This window comes from Canis lupus, chromosome 22, assembly GCF_048164855.1.
Source record: "Canis lupus baileyi chromosome 22, mCanLup2.hap1, whole genome shotgun sequence".
Taxonomy (NCBI): Eukaryota; Metazoa; Chordata; class Mammalia; order Carnivora; family Canidae; genus Canis; species Canis lupus.
The window spans coordinates 26,793,368-26,809,624 of NC_132859.1; the positions used below are offsets into that span (position 1 = coordinate 26,793,368).

The window sequence follows — 16,257 nt, forward strand, 5'->3', positions numbered from 1 at the left end:
TGTGTCTCTGCCTCTCTCTCACTCTTACTCTCTCTCTCTCGAATAAATATATAAAATCTTTAAAAAAAATTGACCTATTTGGATGCAGAACCAGTATCAAATAATCTGCCCTCTCGCGGCATCGAAATATTTCTATCTCAGTGGAAGACCTATGTTGTCAAACTGCAACAGGAAGTCATGTCACACCTAACATTTAATTGCATGTCTTGTTACAGGGACAAGCGGATCTTTTGAAATACGCAAAGAACGAGACTTTGGAGAACCTGAAACAAATCCATTTTGCTGCTGTTTCATGTGGGCTGAATAAACCAGGCACAGAAAATGCCGACGTTCAGAAGCCACGCCGGAGCCTGGAAGTCATACCCGAAAAAGCAAATGATGAAACTGGAGATTGAAGGAATTTTCTAGAAACCATTATGGAGTTTATAACTCTAGGACCAATTGTAGTCAAATGGGACATTTGCTTTGCACTCACTAATGAAAATAATATTTGGGATTTTAAAGCACAACTGGAATAGCTAATTACAGTCTATTAAAACTGTGAATGTATGTAGCAATTCTGCGTGTGAAGGCAAATAAACTCTTTAACAAGAAATTATATTCCTGGCCAAAATATGCTATATTTGTATACAAAGACATCATAACCGTTCCAGTGTGAACACCAAGACTGTTCGTTCTAGTTCCATTGAGAAAAAATGTTTTCCCTACCTGAAAACAGTTTCTTAGGACGGAAATGGATTGTATTGTCAAAGTAGTATTTATTGGAGAGAAACCTAATCTACGCATTTTGCTTATACATGATTGCCAGAGCCTCTGGGTTATAGATGATTTTGGTGGCATGCCTGCTGAGCCATAATTACCAGGGACAATGTAAGTGGAGAGATGCCCCGAGTCCCCGGGGTCCTTGGAGAGCCATCGAATACAAGGAGAACAGGCAACTGGACTGAAGCTCCCCGGCTGAAGACACACGCTGGGGTGACACAGACGATGTAAAAGCAACCAATCTGAAGCGACACACTGTAAATAGTTTTTCATTGTATGAAGTCGTGTTCACATTAAAAAGATGTTTTATGATATTTCTCCAATAGCAGTACATGTGTTTAATGAAACTTTAAATTTTAACATTTCTGTTAAGAATACTCTACTCTTCAGAGTAGCCAGTGGTTGTGGAATAGCTTTGTCAAAGGTGAGTTGCTTGTCTGGCTTAACACTTTCATTTCAAGGAAGGTGTTCACAACTTTGTGCAATGGCCCCTGATGATGACCCAGACACCTCTTTCCCCTTCCAATTCGCACTGCCCTGATGTGTGCCTGGAAACAGTGCAGGGAGGACCTCAGGGGCAGATAGAGGGGCTGGAGCACTCATAGCTGTCCTCGGCCAGCTGGGATTTTAATCCAAGCCTTTCTTTCCTAAATCAGTGAAACTTTGTGCTATTTTTTAAAAGATCCCAGACACTGCAGCCTAATTACTGCTTCTCCCAAAACAAACTTGCTTTCAGATTTTGGAAGAGTAAAAGCTACCAGCAACCCTTCTTGATTTGTCCTTTTTGGTGATTCAGGCCTGGGAGCTAGATTAAGTATGAGTAATCTGCTACATCCTTAGGAAGGTGCTCAGGCTGCTATGATTAATTTGTTTCTGCTCAGATTCTTAAATATCCTCTTTAAAAAAAGCTTTCTCTACTCAATTCTTGTCATTGGCATGCTAACAGTGTGCATAAATTGAGGCATGCATCTCCATGGCTCTCGGCTACATGTAATTCTAGCTAGAAAATTAAACCTATCTGTTACGTGAATGAGAGCGTGGTTCCCTGCACATCTCGGCAAACAACCGGCCGATGGCTTCAGCTCTTAGCTCAGATATGACCTCTACACAGAAAAAAAGGAAAGGGAATGTAGCAAAGAATTAAAAGTAGTTTTACAGAATGAGAAATAAAATAACGTATGATTTAGACTATTGTTAACAATCCTTGAATTTAGCTGGTGAGTAATAGCAACATTCAACTTTAAGTGAAACCCAGAAATAATAAAAAGTGACTTTTAAACTATGATGGAATTGAAAAAAAAAATGCTCCATTTACAGTCATGGCAGGCATTATTATCACAGGTGTGACTTGAATGAGAGCAAGGCACTTGTGATTTGCCATATGTGGTTCATACAGGGGTGGAAACGGCAACTTTAGGACAGAAGGAGCCTGAGAGGATGGCATGTGACATTTTTCCAGATGCGGGAGTCACAGAGAACGATGTGATGTGCTGCCCCATGTCACAAAGCCTGACAGGGCAGTGTTGGCACCGCACCCAGTCCCGAATTTGCCCACTTTTTCCTAGATTAAAAAAAAAATCAGCTTTCTTTTTACTCATCTTTTCAAAGGAATTAGCCACAGGATGGGGAAAAGGAGTCACACTTGAGTTAAAGCTGCCCTGTTCCTCCGCCTGCCTCGACCCTGCCCAGCGAGTCCCCCACCCTCTGTTAAAGATGATGGCTCCAGCCAGCGGAGCATGCATTCATGGCTCACTGAGCTACTTACTCTCTCCTGTTCCTCACTCATACTGAAACGGGAACCACTTGTCACATGGGCCAAGGTTATGACCGATGACCTTTGTAAGCAGTTTGTTCTTGTAAAGGACTCGCTGGTCTGCTCTGAATTGAACCCATTAGTTAAACAAAAGTGAGACATAGTCCTGAGTTCATCAGGTGTGGCGACAGCAGTCAAGTCCTGGATGGGGAGAGTCCTCTGGCTTGCAGTCTTCATCATGTGGCCTCCTTTGGTATATTGAATAGTTTGTGTTGAATCTATAATCAAGGGTTGAAATAATATAAATGCAAATTTGAACCTAGTCAACAGCATTGCTCCCTTGTACCCATCCACTGAGTGAGAAAGCCCAGGCTAGATTTTGCTCTACCATTTTCAGTAGGTGCTCGTGTCTGAACTAGGGTTTGATATGAGTAGACCTAACATTTACCATGAGTTGGAAAAGTTTCCGTTTGTTATGTTTGATAGTGGGACCCTTTGTTGGGGCTGTGGTTAGGGACTTTGCATATGTCATTCCATCCTCTCAACAACCGGTAAGGTACTTATCCAATATTGTAGATGAACAAATGATGACTTTAGCCAAGGTCACAGACTATTCAAATCAGGATTTGAACCCAGATCTGCCTGTTCTGAAGCCTGTGTCCCCCAAACACTATACTCTTTAGAATTCCAAATATATATTTCTCCTCTAAACTACAAGGTGGGTACTATGTCATTAAGAATAATGAGGTAATTGGCATTTCATTCCTCTTTCATGCTGAACATGAGCTCCCTAGAAGCCACTTGAGATTTACTCACTCTGATTTTATTGATCACATTTTAGACACCAGGGATCACCATAAACAAAAGCAGACATGGTCCCAACCCATAGGGAGTTCACAGTTTGATTTTGAGGAGCAGGAGAGGAGACATTACTCCAAATAATTATAAAGATGAGATAAAATTCAAACCATGGCAAGGGTAATGAAGGGGCTACACGGGCTCACATCCTAGCTGAGTACTGAAGGGAAGTGTTCTTAATCTCTGCTGCTTCTGTAACTCAAGGATTGAAAAGGAAAAAAAAAAAAAAAAGCTTCTTTCCTGCACAAGATTCTTGTGAGGACTGAATAAGATGGTATTTGTAAGGTGCCTGCCTCGCAGTGGACTTGTATTATTACCATTAGTTATTCTTGAAAGACAGGGCCACGAGAGTATACAGAGGGGCCTCACCCTCTTGAGAAGATGGACTGAATATGTATGGCTCTGAAACACAACCCTCAGAACTTAAGACAGTAATTATATCTTTTGCGGTTCTGTGGGTTGGCTGGACTCCCTTCAGTGGTTCTTGTTTGGGGTCTATATCATGCAGTTGTTGGCAGATGTCAGCTGGGACTGCGGTCATCTGGCAAGATGGCTCCCTCACATAGCTCTTGGCAGGGCACTGGGCTGGGTTGTGAACCAGAGCATCTGCATGTGGTCTCTCCATGTGACTTGGACTTCCTATAAGCAGGGCACTGGTTTCCAAGAGTGAATGTTTCAGAAGACCTGTATGGAAGCTGTGGGTCTTCTTGAGACTTCTTGAGCCTGTCCTCAGAAGTCCCAGAATGTGACTTCTGCTGTATTCTGTTGTTCAAGTATGTCACTAAGTCTGCCGAGGTTCAAGGGGGTGGAGAAATCAGCTCCCTCTCTTGACAGGGGAGGGGCAAGGTCACGTTGCAGAGGATGTGGGATAGGAGATATAAAGACCACCTTTGGAAGATACAGGCTGCCACAGAAGATTTCCTGAAGGCAAAAATTGTCAGCAAAGGATGAATTTAGGCAATTTAGGCAGAGAACCCAGCATGTTGCAAAACCCAGTGGTAGGAGGGAGGGTGGCCATGCTTGAGGACATAAAGAAGCAAAGTGAGACCAGGGTGCAGACAATGAGAGGGAGAAGGTGTGAGGAAAAAGTGGTGAGGGTGCTGGAGCCCACCATGAAAGGCTCTCTGTAGGCTTTGTCAGAGGTTTTGGCCTTGTTTTCCTAAAAAAGATAGTCATATTAATCCACCTGTTATTCATTTTACTTAATTACAAAAGAAATATATGTTCCTTGTTACCAAAAAGGTCAAACATGGAGATATTCAGATGTCACCAACAAATGCTGTCTTCTCTCTGATAAGTTCCCACTTTTACTGTCAAAAAAGATAGAACATTCTAATTTATTTTTATTTTTTTGAAGACTTTTATTAATTTTTTTGAAAGATTTTATTTATTCACGAGAGACACAGGAAGAGAGACAGAGACACAGGCAGAGGGAGAAGAAACAGGCTCCATGCAGGGAGCCTGATGTAGGACTCGATCCTGGGACCCCAGAATCATGCCCTGAGCTGAAGGCAGGTGCCAAACCCCTGAGCCATCCAGGGATCCCCTCCAGAAAGATGTTTTACTCTAAACCAAAAATCACAAAAATTATTTGGAAATGGATTGTTGTAGTCATTGAGATTATTGAGATGAGCATTCTGAACATATATGATATAGATAATGAATATTCAAAACATTGAAAAGGTATTAGATGAAGAGTAAAGCCTTCTTTACATTTCCCCCTAGCCTCAGTGCCAAGAGCTTCTCATGCTTAATCCTTTCTGGTTTTGATTCTTCTGATAATTTTCTCCCAAACTCTAGACCAATGCTGTCCAAAGAACTTTCTATGGTGATGGAAACATATATACCTGTGCTATCTAATGCAGTAGCCACCAGTCACATGTGGCTGCAAATTTAAATCTTAATTAATAAAAACTCAATGAAATAAAAAATTTGGTTCCTCAGTCACCCTAACCACATTTCAGTCATCCCATTGCCACATGTGGCTCGCGGCTACCATAATGTACAGTGCAGCTACGGAGAATATGCTCCTCCCTCTGCTTCTGCTTCATCAACTGGAAAAGACCTGTGACTTCACACGAAGGCAAACAAAAAATATAGCTCACATCACTGTTTCTTCTCTTTGCCCTCCCTTCATTCCCAAGCCCTCCTAGGAACATTTTAGTTTTAGTGCTGTTGGTTTACTATTATAGCTTTTAGTAATATATTTTATACTATTTCTTGATACATCCATTGCTGTCATACTTTGATCCACCACCATGTTAGGTCAGGACGTTAGAGTTCTCCCCTATTCCCTCCACGACAGCTGCACTTGCAGCTGCCAACCACCACACCTCTCCCTCTCCCATCGGCAAGGTCTCTGGATAGCATTATATTCTAACCTGTAACTGTAAACTTCCTGTGCTTTCTTTAAGATTGGTTTTAAAATTAAATAACTAGGCTTTATAATGTTATAATTTCATATGAATTAATTTGTTCTAGAAATAGTGTGACTAAACCTGTCCAGAAGGAGACATTTGGGAGCCCAGGCCACCAAACCTGTGCCATTCAAGGTGAGTAGAACTAACTTCCACTGCCAGCCGAGACAGAGTAATGGGGAATACATTTGCCTTCCTGCAGAAAACAGCCAAAACCCAGAAGGCAATGGTTTTCAAGACATGGGACCTCAAACATAGAAAGACACTGATCTTTTAGAGGAAGTAAGCAAACCAGGTGAGCCCTGTGATTGCCCCAGCTGATAACCTTGAGAGAGCTTGCAGGCCCTATGCCAAGAGAGGAAAGCGAGGCAGAGCCTAGAAGCCACCCTCCCCCTCAAACCCAAGTCCAGGAAGTGGAGCTGAGGGACCCAGGAGATCAAGATGGCTAGAGTGTGTGTATGGGACAGGGTGCTGGAGGTGGGGGAGCTGCAGAGGATGGGGGTTCGGCAGAGTGCCAGTAGGCACAAACGAAGACAATCCCTGAGGCAGAGAAAGACCCACTCCATCATTAGGATAGAATTTCTCGACTTTTTAAGATTATCAACTCCCTAATGAGTCATTTTAGACATTTTTTCACAATCATTCTCTCCCATGAGATTTAATACCACACATATACATATGTATCTATATAGCTATTTCTGTACTGTATGCACATGTGTGTATATGTGTGTATATATATGTATATATATTTATGTGTGTATATATATGCATATAATTATGTATATTTCTGCTTTATATATAAACAGAGTGAAAGTTAATTTCTGAAAATTAAATATTGCTCCTCTGGGCTGCTTGCCACCAGCCAGACTGGAGATCCACATAATGCACGGGACCCCAATGAGAGTACTCAGAAGGGTTTTGCCTCAGTAGTGGGAAATAATTCACTCCAGAACAGACACTGCTTTGACCCCACCTAAACATCTTAAAAGTAAGGCCTAGGGGATCCCTGGGTGGCTCAGCGATTTAGCGCCTGCCTTCGGCCCAGGGTATGATCCTGGAGTCCCGGGATTGAGTCCCGTGTCGGGCTCCCTGCATGGAGCCTGCTTCTCCCTCTGCCTGTGTCTCTGCCTCTCTCTCTCTCTCTCTCTCTCTCTGTCTCTTATGAATAAATAAATAAAATCTTAAAAAAAAAAAGTAAGGCCTAAAAAAGTCAAACTTTTCCAGCAACTGAACATCCCTGAACAAAGCTAAGAATATTTATAGGAATACAAAAATATTTAGGACCCCAAAAGGTAAAATTTGCAACATCTGGTACCCAAAAGAGTTATGTGGCATGCAAAGAAGCAGAAAATTACAACCTAATGAGGAGAGAAATCCATGAATGAAAACCAACCAGAACTGACACAGATGTTAGAATTAGCAGACAAAAGTATTAAAACACTTATTTCAGCTGTATTCCTTATGTTCAAAAAATTACGTAGTTGCATAGATGAGATAGAAAAGACCAAGACTGGATTTCTGGAGATGGAAACATCAGTGTGTGAATGAAAGTTACCATGGATTGGATTAATGGCAGATTAGACTTTGCAAAAGAAAAATTAGTGCACCTGAAGACAGCATAATTGAAACTCTCCAAAATAAAGCACACATAGGGGGAAAAAAGAAAACAAATGAACAGAACGTCAGTGAGCTGTGGGACAACTTCAGGTGGCTTAATATATGTGTGACTGGGGAGTGTCCAAAGGCGAGGAGACGATGGGAAGGATCAAAAATGAGATTGAAAATCTAACAGTCAGGGGCAGCTGGGTGGCTCAGTGGTTGAGCATCTGCCTTTGGCTCAGGTCGTGATCCCGGGTCCTGGGATCAAGTCCCACATCGGGCTCCCTGTATGGAGCCTGCTTCTTCCTCTGCCTATGTCTCTGCCTCCCTCTCTCTCTGTCTCTCATGAATAAATAAATTTTAAAAAAGAAAAAGAAAATATAACGGTCAAACATTTTGTACAATTGATGAGGGCTTTAAGCCCACAGGTGCAGGAATCTCAACAAACCCCAAGCACAATACACAAGAAGAAAACTGCATCAGAATCAGATTGCTCAAAGCCCACAGTGGTAAAGGGGAAAATCTGAAAAGCAACCAGAAAGAAAAAGACATACTATACAGAAGAACAAAAATGAGAGGGACAAGCAGATTTTGCAGGTGGCAGCGATGCAAGTGAGAAGTCAGTGGAGTAACATCTGTAAAGGGCTGCCTGATAGAAAAGTAGCAGTCTCCCTGGATTTCTCTGCCAGCAAAAACATCTTCCAAAAAAGGCAAAATAAAGCTTTTTTTCAGGTGTACAAAAGCTAAAACAATTCATTACCAACAGACCTACACTACGAGACACCACTTTAAAAAAAAAAAAGGTTTATTTATTTATTTGTTTATTTATTTAAGAGAGAGAGCAGGGAGAGGGAAAGGGGCAGAGGGAGAGAGAGAATCTCCAGCAGATCTCCACCCAGTGTGGAGCTGGATGAAAGGCTTGATCCCTTGACCCTGAGATCTTAACCTGAGCTGAAACCAAGAGTCGGATGCCTGATGCCTAATTGACTGAGCCACCCAGGTGCCCCAAGACATCACATTTTTAGGAAGTCCTCAGGAAGAAGAAAGTAATAGGAGACAGAAATATGGATCTGCACAAAGGACTGAAGAGTTTGGGAAATGGTAACCACATACGTAAATATATAGGATTTTTTCTTATTATTTAAATATCTTTAAGAAGACCGTTTCAAAAATAATGATGCAACTTATGTAAATGTAAGATGTATAACAACAAGAACACAAGATCCTCGAGGTGAGAAATAGAAATATTTTACTGCGAGGTTCTTATGCTTTGTGTGAAGTGACATGACATCAGTTCAAAGTGTAGTGTTGGAAATAAAGACGTATGCTATAAACCCCTGGGAAACTACAGAATAACAAAACAGAGTTGTAGCTCACAGTAAAAAATGAGGTGAACTAGAATAGTAAATCTCAAAAGAAAAGGAAGAAAAAGGGGAAAAGGATACATAGATGGAGCAAATAAAACACAACTGGCAAAATTAAATATGAAAATTTGATAAACCTGACTTTAACATTAGCTTCTGGGGTGTTTTGTTTGTTTGTTTGTTTGTTTGTTTGTTTTGAGATGCTATTGAGAGAATTGAAAGTCAGGCTGGAATAAATATTTGCAACATTATATTTGACAAAAAACTTGTTTCCAGAATACACAAAGAATTCTTACAACTCAGTAGTCAGAAAGCAGGCAATGTAATAAAAATCATAGATAAAGGACTAGTGACAAAGAAAATATAATGGTCAAAAAGCTAAGAAAAGATATTCTGTGTCATTAGTCATTAGGGAAATGCAAATGAAAACCACAGTGAGATACCACAACATACCCACTAAAATGGCTAAAATTAAAAATATTGACAATGCTGCATGTTGATGAGAATATGGAGCAACTCTAATTCTCAAACCTATTTTGGAAAGCAGGTGGACATTTTTTGATATAGTTAAAATTATACTTAATTTATGAACCAGCAATTCCAATCTTAAATTTTCTGCAGAGAAAAAAGAACATATATCCTCTGTAAGTCTGGTATAAGACTGTTGACAACAGCTTTACTCATAATATTCAAAAACTGTAAACTAGCCAAATGGTCATCAGCAAGAAGATGGATAAACAAAATTGTTTATCCATCAAAACAAAATTGTTCAAAACTTCTCAGCTCTAAAGAGATTGATGGTGCCTGCCACAAATATAGATGACAGTTAAAAAAAAAATCTCATGCTGAGGGAATAAATCTAGACACTGAAGAGTACCTATGGTGTGGTTCCATTCTTAAGGATTGTAGAACAGGCAAAGCTAGGACTCTGTAATAGAAGGGATTGTGGAGGATGTTGCCCGCAAAGGGAACTTCTGGAAAGATGCAGATGTGACGTGCATCTGGTATGCAGACATACCATTTTGGTTCTGATTCTTTTGTAGGTAACCAGTATCATTTTCTTGGGAACTTATGGATCTATTCTTTATTTTTGGTGTTCTAAAATGTTGTGATGAGTTACAGATAGATAGATAGATAGATAGATAGATAGATAGATAGATAGATAGATAGATAATAGATAGATAGATAGATAGATAGATAGATAGATAGATGATAGATAGATGTTTGCTTACTCATTCAACAGATACTTATTGTAGATATTGATTTCAAGGAAGCCTAGGAGCTAGAAACAGCAATAACTTCCCCATTCTCATGGAGGTTACATTCTGGTGTGGGAAAGAGACGATAAAATTAAAACAAGTAGATGAGATTTCTGCAGATACTGATAAGTACCAAGAAGAAAATAGAACAGGAATGAGGTAACAAGATGAGACAGGATAAGGGGTGCTTTAGGTGAAGCAGTCAGGGGAAGCCTCTCTGAGGAGGTGGCATTAAATGCAGCCCTGAGTAATGAGGAACCCTGGGTCTATCTGGGAAAGAACATTATAATAAAGGGAACATGCTCCCAAAGGACCAAGATGGGAATGGACTCACAGTGTTGGGGGACAGAAATAAGACAGGGTGGCTGGAGAGTTAGTAAAGGTGAAAACCACAGGAAATAAGGACCAAGGGCAAATAGGAGTAGACTCTGCAGACCCAGTGTGGATCTTGGATCTTACCCTAGGTAAATTAAGGAGTACTACAATCTCATTTATATTTTTAAAAGATCACTCTGGCTATAAATGAAGCAGGGGGTGGAGGGGCTGAGGGGGGTCCAGAATAGAAACAGGAAGCCCAGGTAGGAAGCTGTTGCTGTAAATCAGGGGCCAGGGATGGTTGGGAACAGAGTGTAGAGAGGGGGAGACGTGGGCAGATTGGGGTTTTAATTGGACGTGATGTGGCAGGAGAGAAACAAATCAGGAATGACTTGGGTTTTCATCTGGGCAACTAGGTGAATGGTGTGCCTTTAACTGCGAGAGTGGAGATGTGGGGAGCAGAGGTTTAGAAGAGAAAATCACATCTAAGTTGAGATGCCAGAGAGACCATTGGTGTCCAGTGTATGAGCCAGACATCCGGGACAGGTGAAGGGTTAGGGAGGCTGATGTGAGAGTCTCCAGCGTGCAGCTGGTGTTCAGGGCCCTGTGTGGTAACTGACGGGCCCTTTCATTATGAAGTCTGTGTGTGAATTGCATATCTTCAAGTCCAGACATTTTTTTAAATTTATGTCCCCATACCCTCTGCATTCTACCTATCTTCTCTTTCCAGAATTTCTATTAGGTGGATGTTAAGTTCCTTGGACCAATCTTCATTTTATTATTGTCCTCCATTTTATTCATCTCTTTTCCCTTTAATTCCATGTCTCTCTTGACTTTTTTCTGGCTGTTATATTGATCCAGGTGATGTTGGCTTTAATAATTTTTTTATTTCCAAGACCTCTTTGTGGTTTCCTGATGGTGGTTTCTTCTTCCAGGCAATCTGTTCTTATTTTGTGACTAGAATCAGGACCCTATTTAGATCTCCCATAAGTGCATTTCTTTTCCCTGTATTATTTCTTATGTGATCAGCTATTCTGTTTATTTCTCTTGGACCTTCTCTTTTGTACTGTGTTTTTCATCAAGTGTCAGGAGGGCTGTAGTGTTTATGAATGAAAAATTACTAGTGTGGTCAACATGACTGGGAAGGGTTCCATGTGTGTGTGTTCTCTTTGTCTTTCCCTGAGTGGGGACACCCCGAGAGGATGGAGTGTGTCTGTTAGCAGGCTTCATTGCAGCACATCAGCAAGAACTGCCAGTCAAGCATGTATCTCAAATGCTTGTAAATTGAATGTAGCATGAACTCTTTGGACAAATTGCATTATAATCTAGAAAAGAAGTGGTGAACAGAAGTTACCCCTGAAAACACAAGTAAATGTTACCAATTAATCAAGCCTCTTTTCGCGTGGTTGATCAACTAGTAATGCCTGCCCTGGATGAGGAGGGGCTCAGAGCAGGAGGCTCTCCAGTGTGATTCCTGCTTCAGACCACAGCACTGCCAAAGGGTCCTAGCTCCGGAGTCTTTAGCTCAGACTCAGCCTGGATGAGATGCTCAGGAATTTGTCCCAGCTTTGCGAGATAGTGAGGCTAAATGTTAATCAGAAATAGTAAAGAGAGGCATGATGGTGGAATAAATGATGATCAAGAGAGGGAAATGGGTCAGAGCTGTAAATATAAGTGCTTCCAGAAGCCAGAAGCCAGGCTGATAGTATAAATGTGTGAAATAGATGGAAGGGTAATAGGGAGTGTGAAGTCTGCAGCCAAGGGGAGAGCTAAAATCACCTCCGCAGACACACTTATTCAGGTTCACCACCACCACCAATGTAATGCCCAGTCATACAGAAAATTCTCAGAACCCATAGCGTACTGTATTTGTGGCATTGTGGGCAGTAAGAACCTCTGTCCTAGAACTGTTGCCTCATGAATAGTCGGGGCAATCGTCCACCTCTGGGGTGCTTGTGACTTGTGATGGTGCTTCGAGTTACCCAGCCGCTGCTATTTTGCAGTGCTTCCAACTTACTTCAAAATTACCTTTAATATAGAGAGCATTATCCCCAGAATCTCTATTTATTTGCAAGGACATATAGGAGAAGGAAAAGAATTGCCCTGATTGGGGTGGGGTTGGGGTGGGGAATCTTCTTGCAATTTTCCTCCCACATCTGCCGTTGGCTCATGGCATTCACTATGAACATGAATATTCATATGAATATAATATGAATGCTGATTAAATGAAAAAGGCAAATTGAGGTCATGTTCACAAGATTTGGGGGAGCTGATGAGACTCGCATCTTGGAAATTTATAATCTTTGTAGGAACATATCAGGGATAAAAATGTGTCTCCTTCGGGCTTGAGGAAAGGAATTGGATGACACCATAGTATTTTAGATCTGGCAACAGCTCCTGGGTTCATCAAATCTAATATATTTTTCAAAATGCAGAAACCAAGGCCAGAGATGTTAAGAGAGTATCCAAGGCCACAGAACTAGCCAGGGTCAGATGTATAAGACCAGATCCTGGGAACTCTGGTTCCAAATGCAATTCTCTTTCAACTCTGTTCCTATCATTTTGTTTAATTTTGAGATGATGCTTAACAGTGATTGTATCTTCTCTGGAGATGACTCCATCGTACATGTAGGTCACCAGTTTGAAACATACCAGTCAAAGCTATGGCACGTGTCATTTAGGTGATTCTCCTCCTGGTTGTTCTGAACCCAGCACCTAAGCAGTAGTGGTAGAAATGACGTAGGGTGTAGCAAACTTTGGTTCTTGAATTTTGCAGTCATCTTCACTTAGGAATTTTAACAACACATTTTATTAGTAATAAAATCGCTTTTATTACTAAAATGATGTAATCCTGTCTGCTACCTCACTTAAACAAGAAGTAGAAATTTTGGTCTAAAAAATAAAAGTCCATATCCCTTAGGATAAATACATACCTTCCTACTGTGTAAATTATATCTGTTGTTAAGTGACTCTAGGAAATACGAGCTTTATCTTATATACAGTATAGTTAAGATCAGCTTTTGAAGATAGTGGGAAAAGGCTGATGATGTTTTTCTCTGAAAAAGAACCTGTACAAAAATTGACCTAGATTTGAGTATAGAGCATTAGTGAAAACAGTATAAGAGAGATAAGTATTTAGGGGAAAAAACCCTCAAAAAACAAAAGTAAATATGGGTATGATGCTCGAGATTCTGCATTTATAACAAATTGCCAGGTCATGCTTATTCTGTGTGTGCAAAGATCACATTTGAATTGCAAGAGTCTAGAGAACAGCCTGATTATCTATACAAAGACAGTTACAGGAATTGATTCTGCCAATAATACATACGAGGCATTTAAATTTGCCCAGTGATTTTCACTGGAAAAATTGGAAGGTTGGGGGAAATTGGGTGGATTTGTAAGAGAGTATATGACATACTTAAAATCACCACTTAAATTTATCATAAATTTCTGTGATATACCATATATATTCACCATAATCTGTAATAAGTCATTAGTGAATGTGCATTTCTATCCTGGATCTTTCCTAAGTTCAGTAAAATCTTAGTGTTGGCTCAAGTGAGCAGGAGAAAGCTTCCCCAGGTGTTGCCATGCCTGTGGCCAGGAAGGGGAGCACCAGGGACCCTCCCTCAGACCAGACCCACAACCCAGAAGGATTGGTTAGAGCCACCAATGCAGGAGCCCATGGGTTCCACAGAGGGGACTCAGGGCTGCCATGGGGAAGAAGCAAATGTAAACTATGCCTCGATTTTTAAAACTATGAATATTTAAAAGGGAAGTTTGGAAACCATGCCTTCCCGATGAAGAAATTGTGGCCTTGAAAGGCAAAGTGACTTCCCCAGAGAGATCAAGCCCCAGCCCTGCCCGTGTTCTTATCAGTTCTGTTCTCACAGCACCGCTTTCCCCTAAACTACCCCGACTCTCTTTGTCATTGTTGGTGCTTTCTTTCTGAGAAACAGGTACTGTCTCAGACACATGACCAGAGTTCAGGATTCAAATTGATTCCTCCCCTATGGTCGATCCTACCCACTCTACTGTGCAGTGTGAACATGGGCAAGGGTCCTAGAAATAAGAATGCCTGGCTGTAGGCCTCAGCCAACAGAGGTTCTTGCCTCCTCAGTGTCGGGTAATTTGGCTGAACTGAATTAGGTAATCAAGCAGGACTGAGCTGTGGTCACACAACAGACCTTTATAAGTGGACTTGGTATGGCACACACACACACACAGCAGCCACCCCCAACCCAGCCCCTGCCTTCAGGGTCTCGGATGAAGAGTTTTTTGACTTCTTCACCTAAGTATTTTTGGGACCCCTCTCTTTTGATATCTCTATGACCTAAATGGAACACATCTTGTGTAAGAAATATATCAGCAAGAAAATGCTCACAAAGTATGCCTCATAAGTGTGCACTTGTGGCAGGATTCTTGTCCTTCCTAATCAGCAACAAATGAAGGCATTCTACAGTCTGCATTCATTCTGTACTTACTTATTGAGCACACATATGTGCCAGGCACTGTTCTAGGTGCTAGGGAAAGAGGACACTAGTTGACGCTGATAAGGGTCAAACAACAAGTAGACGGACATCTGAATAAATGGCAAGCTGTAGTAGGAGTCAAGTCAAGAGGTACGTTAAAGAATGGCAGGAGGGATTCTAGTACAGGCATAGGTGTCAAGGAAGGCAAGGCCTTCTGACTTTGAAAAGATTGGATTTACCCAAACAAAGAGTGGTGGAGCTAACATTCTGGGCAGAGAGAGGGATGCATGTGAGGTGGGGGAGCTCAGTATATTGGGGAGTAAGAGGAGACATGCGAAGGAAGAGTGACCTAGATGAGTCTGGAGAGACAGGCATGGACCAGATAACATGGAGCTTTGTAGGTCCAAAGTGTGAGAGAAAGTGAGTTTTATTCCAAATATGATCGGACAGCTATTGAAGGGTTTTAAGGGTCTTATTCCATTTTTGTTGTAAGATCCTTTCTGTTGGTTGGTGGAGGAGACAGTGGAAGGTTGCAAGAATTGTAGCAGAGGAACCAGAGTGCAGATGTAGTAATTCATGGTAAGGGGGGTGGTGGCCTCCATTACAGAGGTTGCATTAGAGGAGAGAGGAAGGTATACGTCCGGGATGCATGTTGGTGATAAAGATTTTCTACACATGGATGGGTTGAATGAATAAAAGGAGGGATGAAGGATAACCTCTAGGGTCTGACTTAAGAAACAGTACCTGAAGGATTAGGGGAAAAGCACATTTTGACGAGGTCAAGAGTTCCTTTTTGGACATGTTGAGAGCCCATTAAACATCTGAGTGGAGATGTCAAGTAGGCAGGGGGATATATGGATTTGGAGTGTGGAGGGGCAGTCAAGGATGGGAAGATATATTGGGGAGTCACTAGCATACATACATGGCGTGTATTACCAAGGGGGTCGATGAGAACATCTGGGAGAGGGTGTTGGTAAAGTGGTGGACTCAGGACAGAGCTGTGAGGAGCCCAACATTTAGAGCTGACAAGCGGCTTGTTGCTTGGAATTCTCACCATTGACATCATTGCTTTTTCTTATGGTATTGGGTGACATTGCCTTGAGTCATGTTTCCCACATACTCTTCAACGGCACAAGAGAAATTTTATATGAAGAACCAAATCTATCACTTTGGAGATGATGTAGGAGGCAGGAAACAGCAGAGTTGCTCACCGTCAGTGGATCATTACTGGCACCATTTGTATTTTTTAATCATTTACCTCATCGACATTGCCGTATGAGAGGAAATGACACAGCAAGATTTGTGTGTCGTGGAGAACAAACAACACTGTAACATAGTGTGTTGTTTGTGTCTCCTTCAGAATGAAGTCCAAATGCCTTCACAGGCAGAGCCCTCTGTGGGGAGTCAGGCCCCTTGCCCAGCCTCCTGCCCCCGTCCCTGGAGCACCCTTTGCTCCAG

At 41.6% G+C, this 16,257-nt stretch overlaps 1 protein-coding gene across 1 annotated transcript in view; it reads left to right on the forward strand.

The window, feature by feature from the left end:
- Window positions 1-1,076, forward strand: part of PLCL2 (phospholipase C like 2) — a 186,215-nt gene extending 185,139 nt beyond the window's left edge. Inside the window, exon 6 of the mRNA XM_072792878.1 lies at window positions 216-1,076. Coding sequence (XP_072648979.1) covers window positions 216-395 — 180 coding nt within the window. The 3' untranslated portion in view covers window positions 396-1,076. The remainder of the gene's footprint in view (window positions 1-215) is intronic.
- The last annotated feature ends 15,181 nt before the right edge of the window (window positions 1,077-16,257 follow it).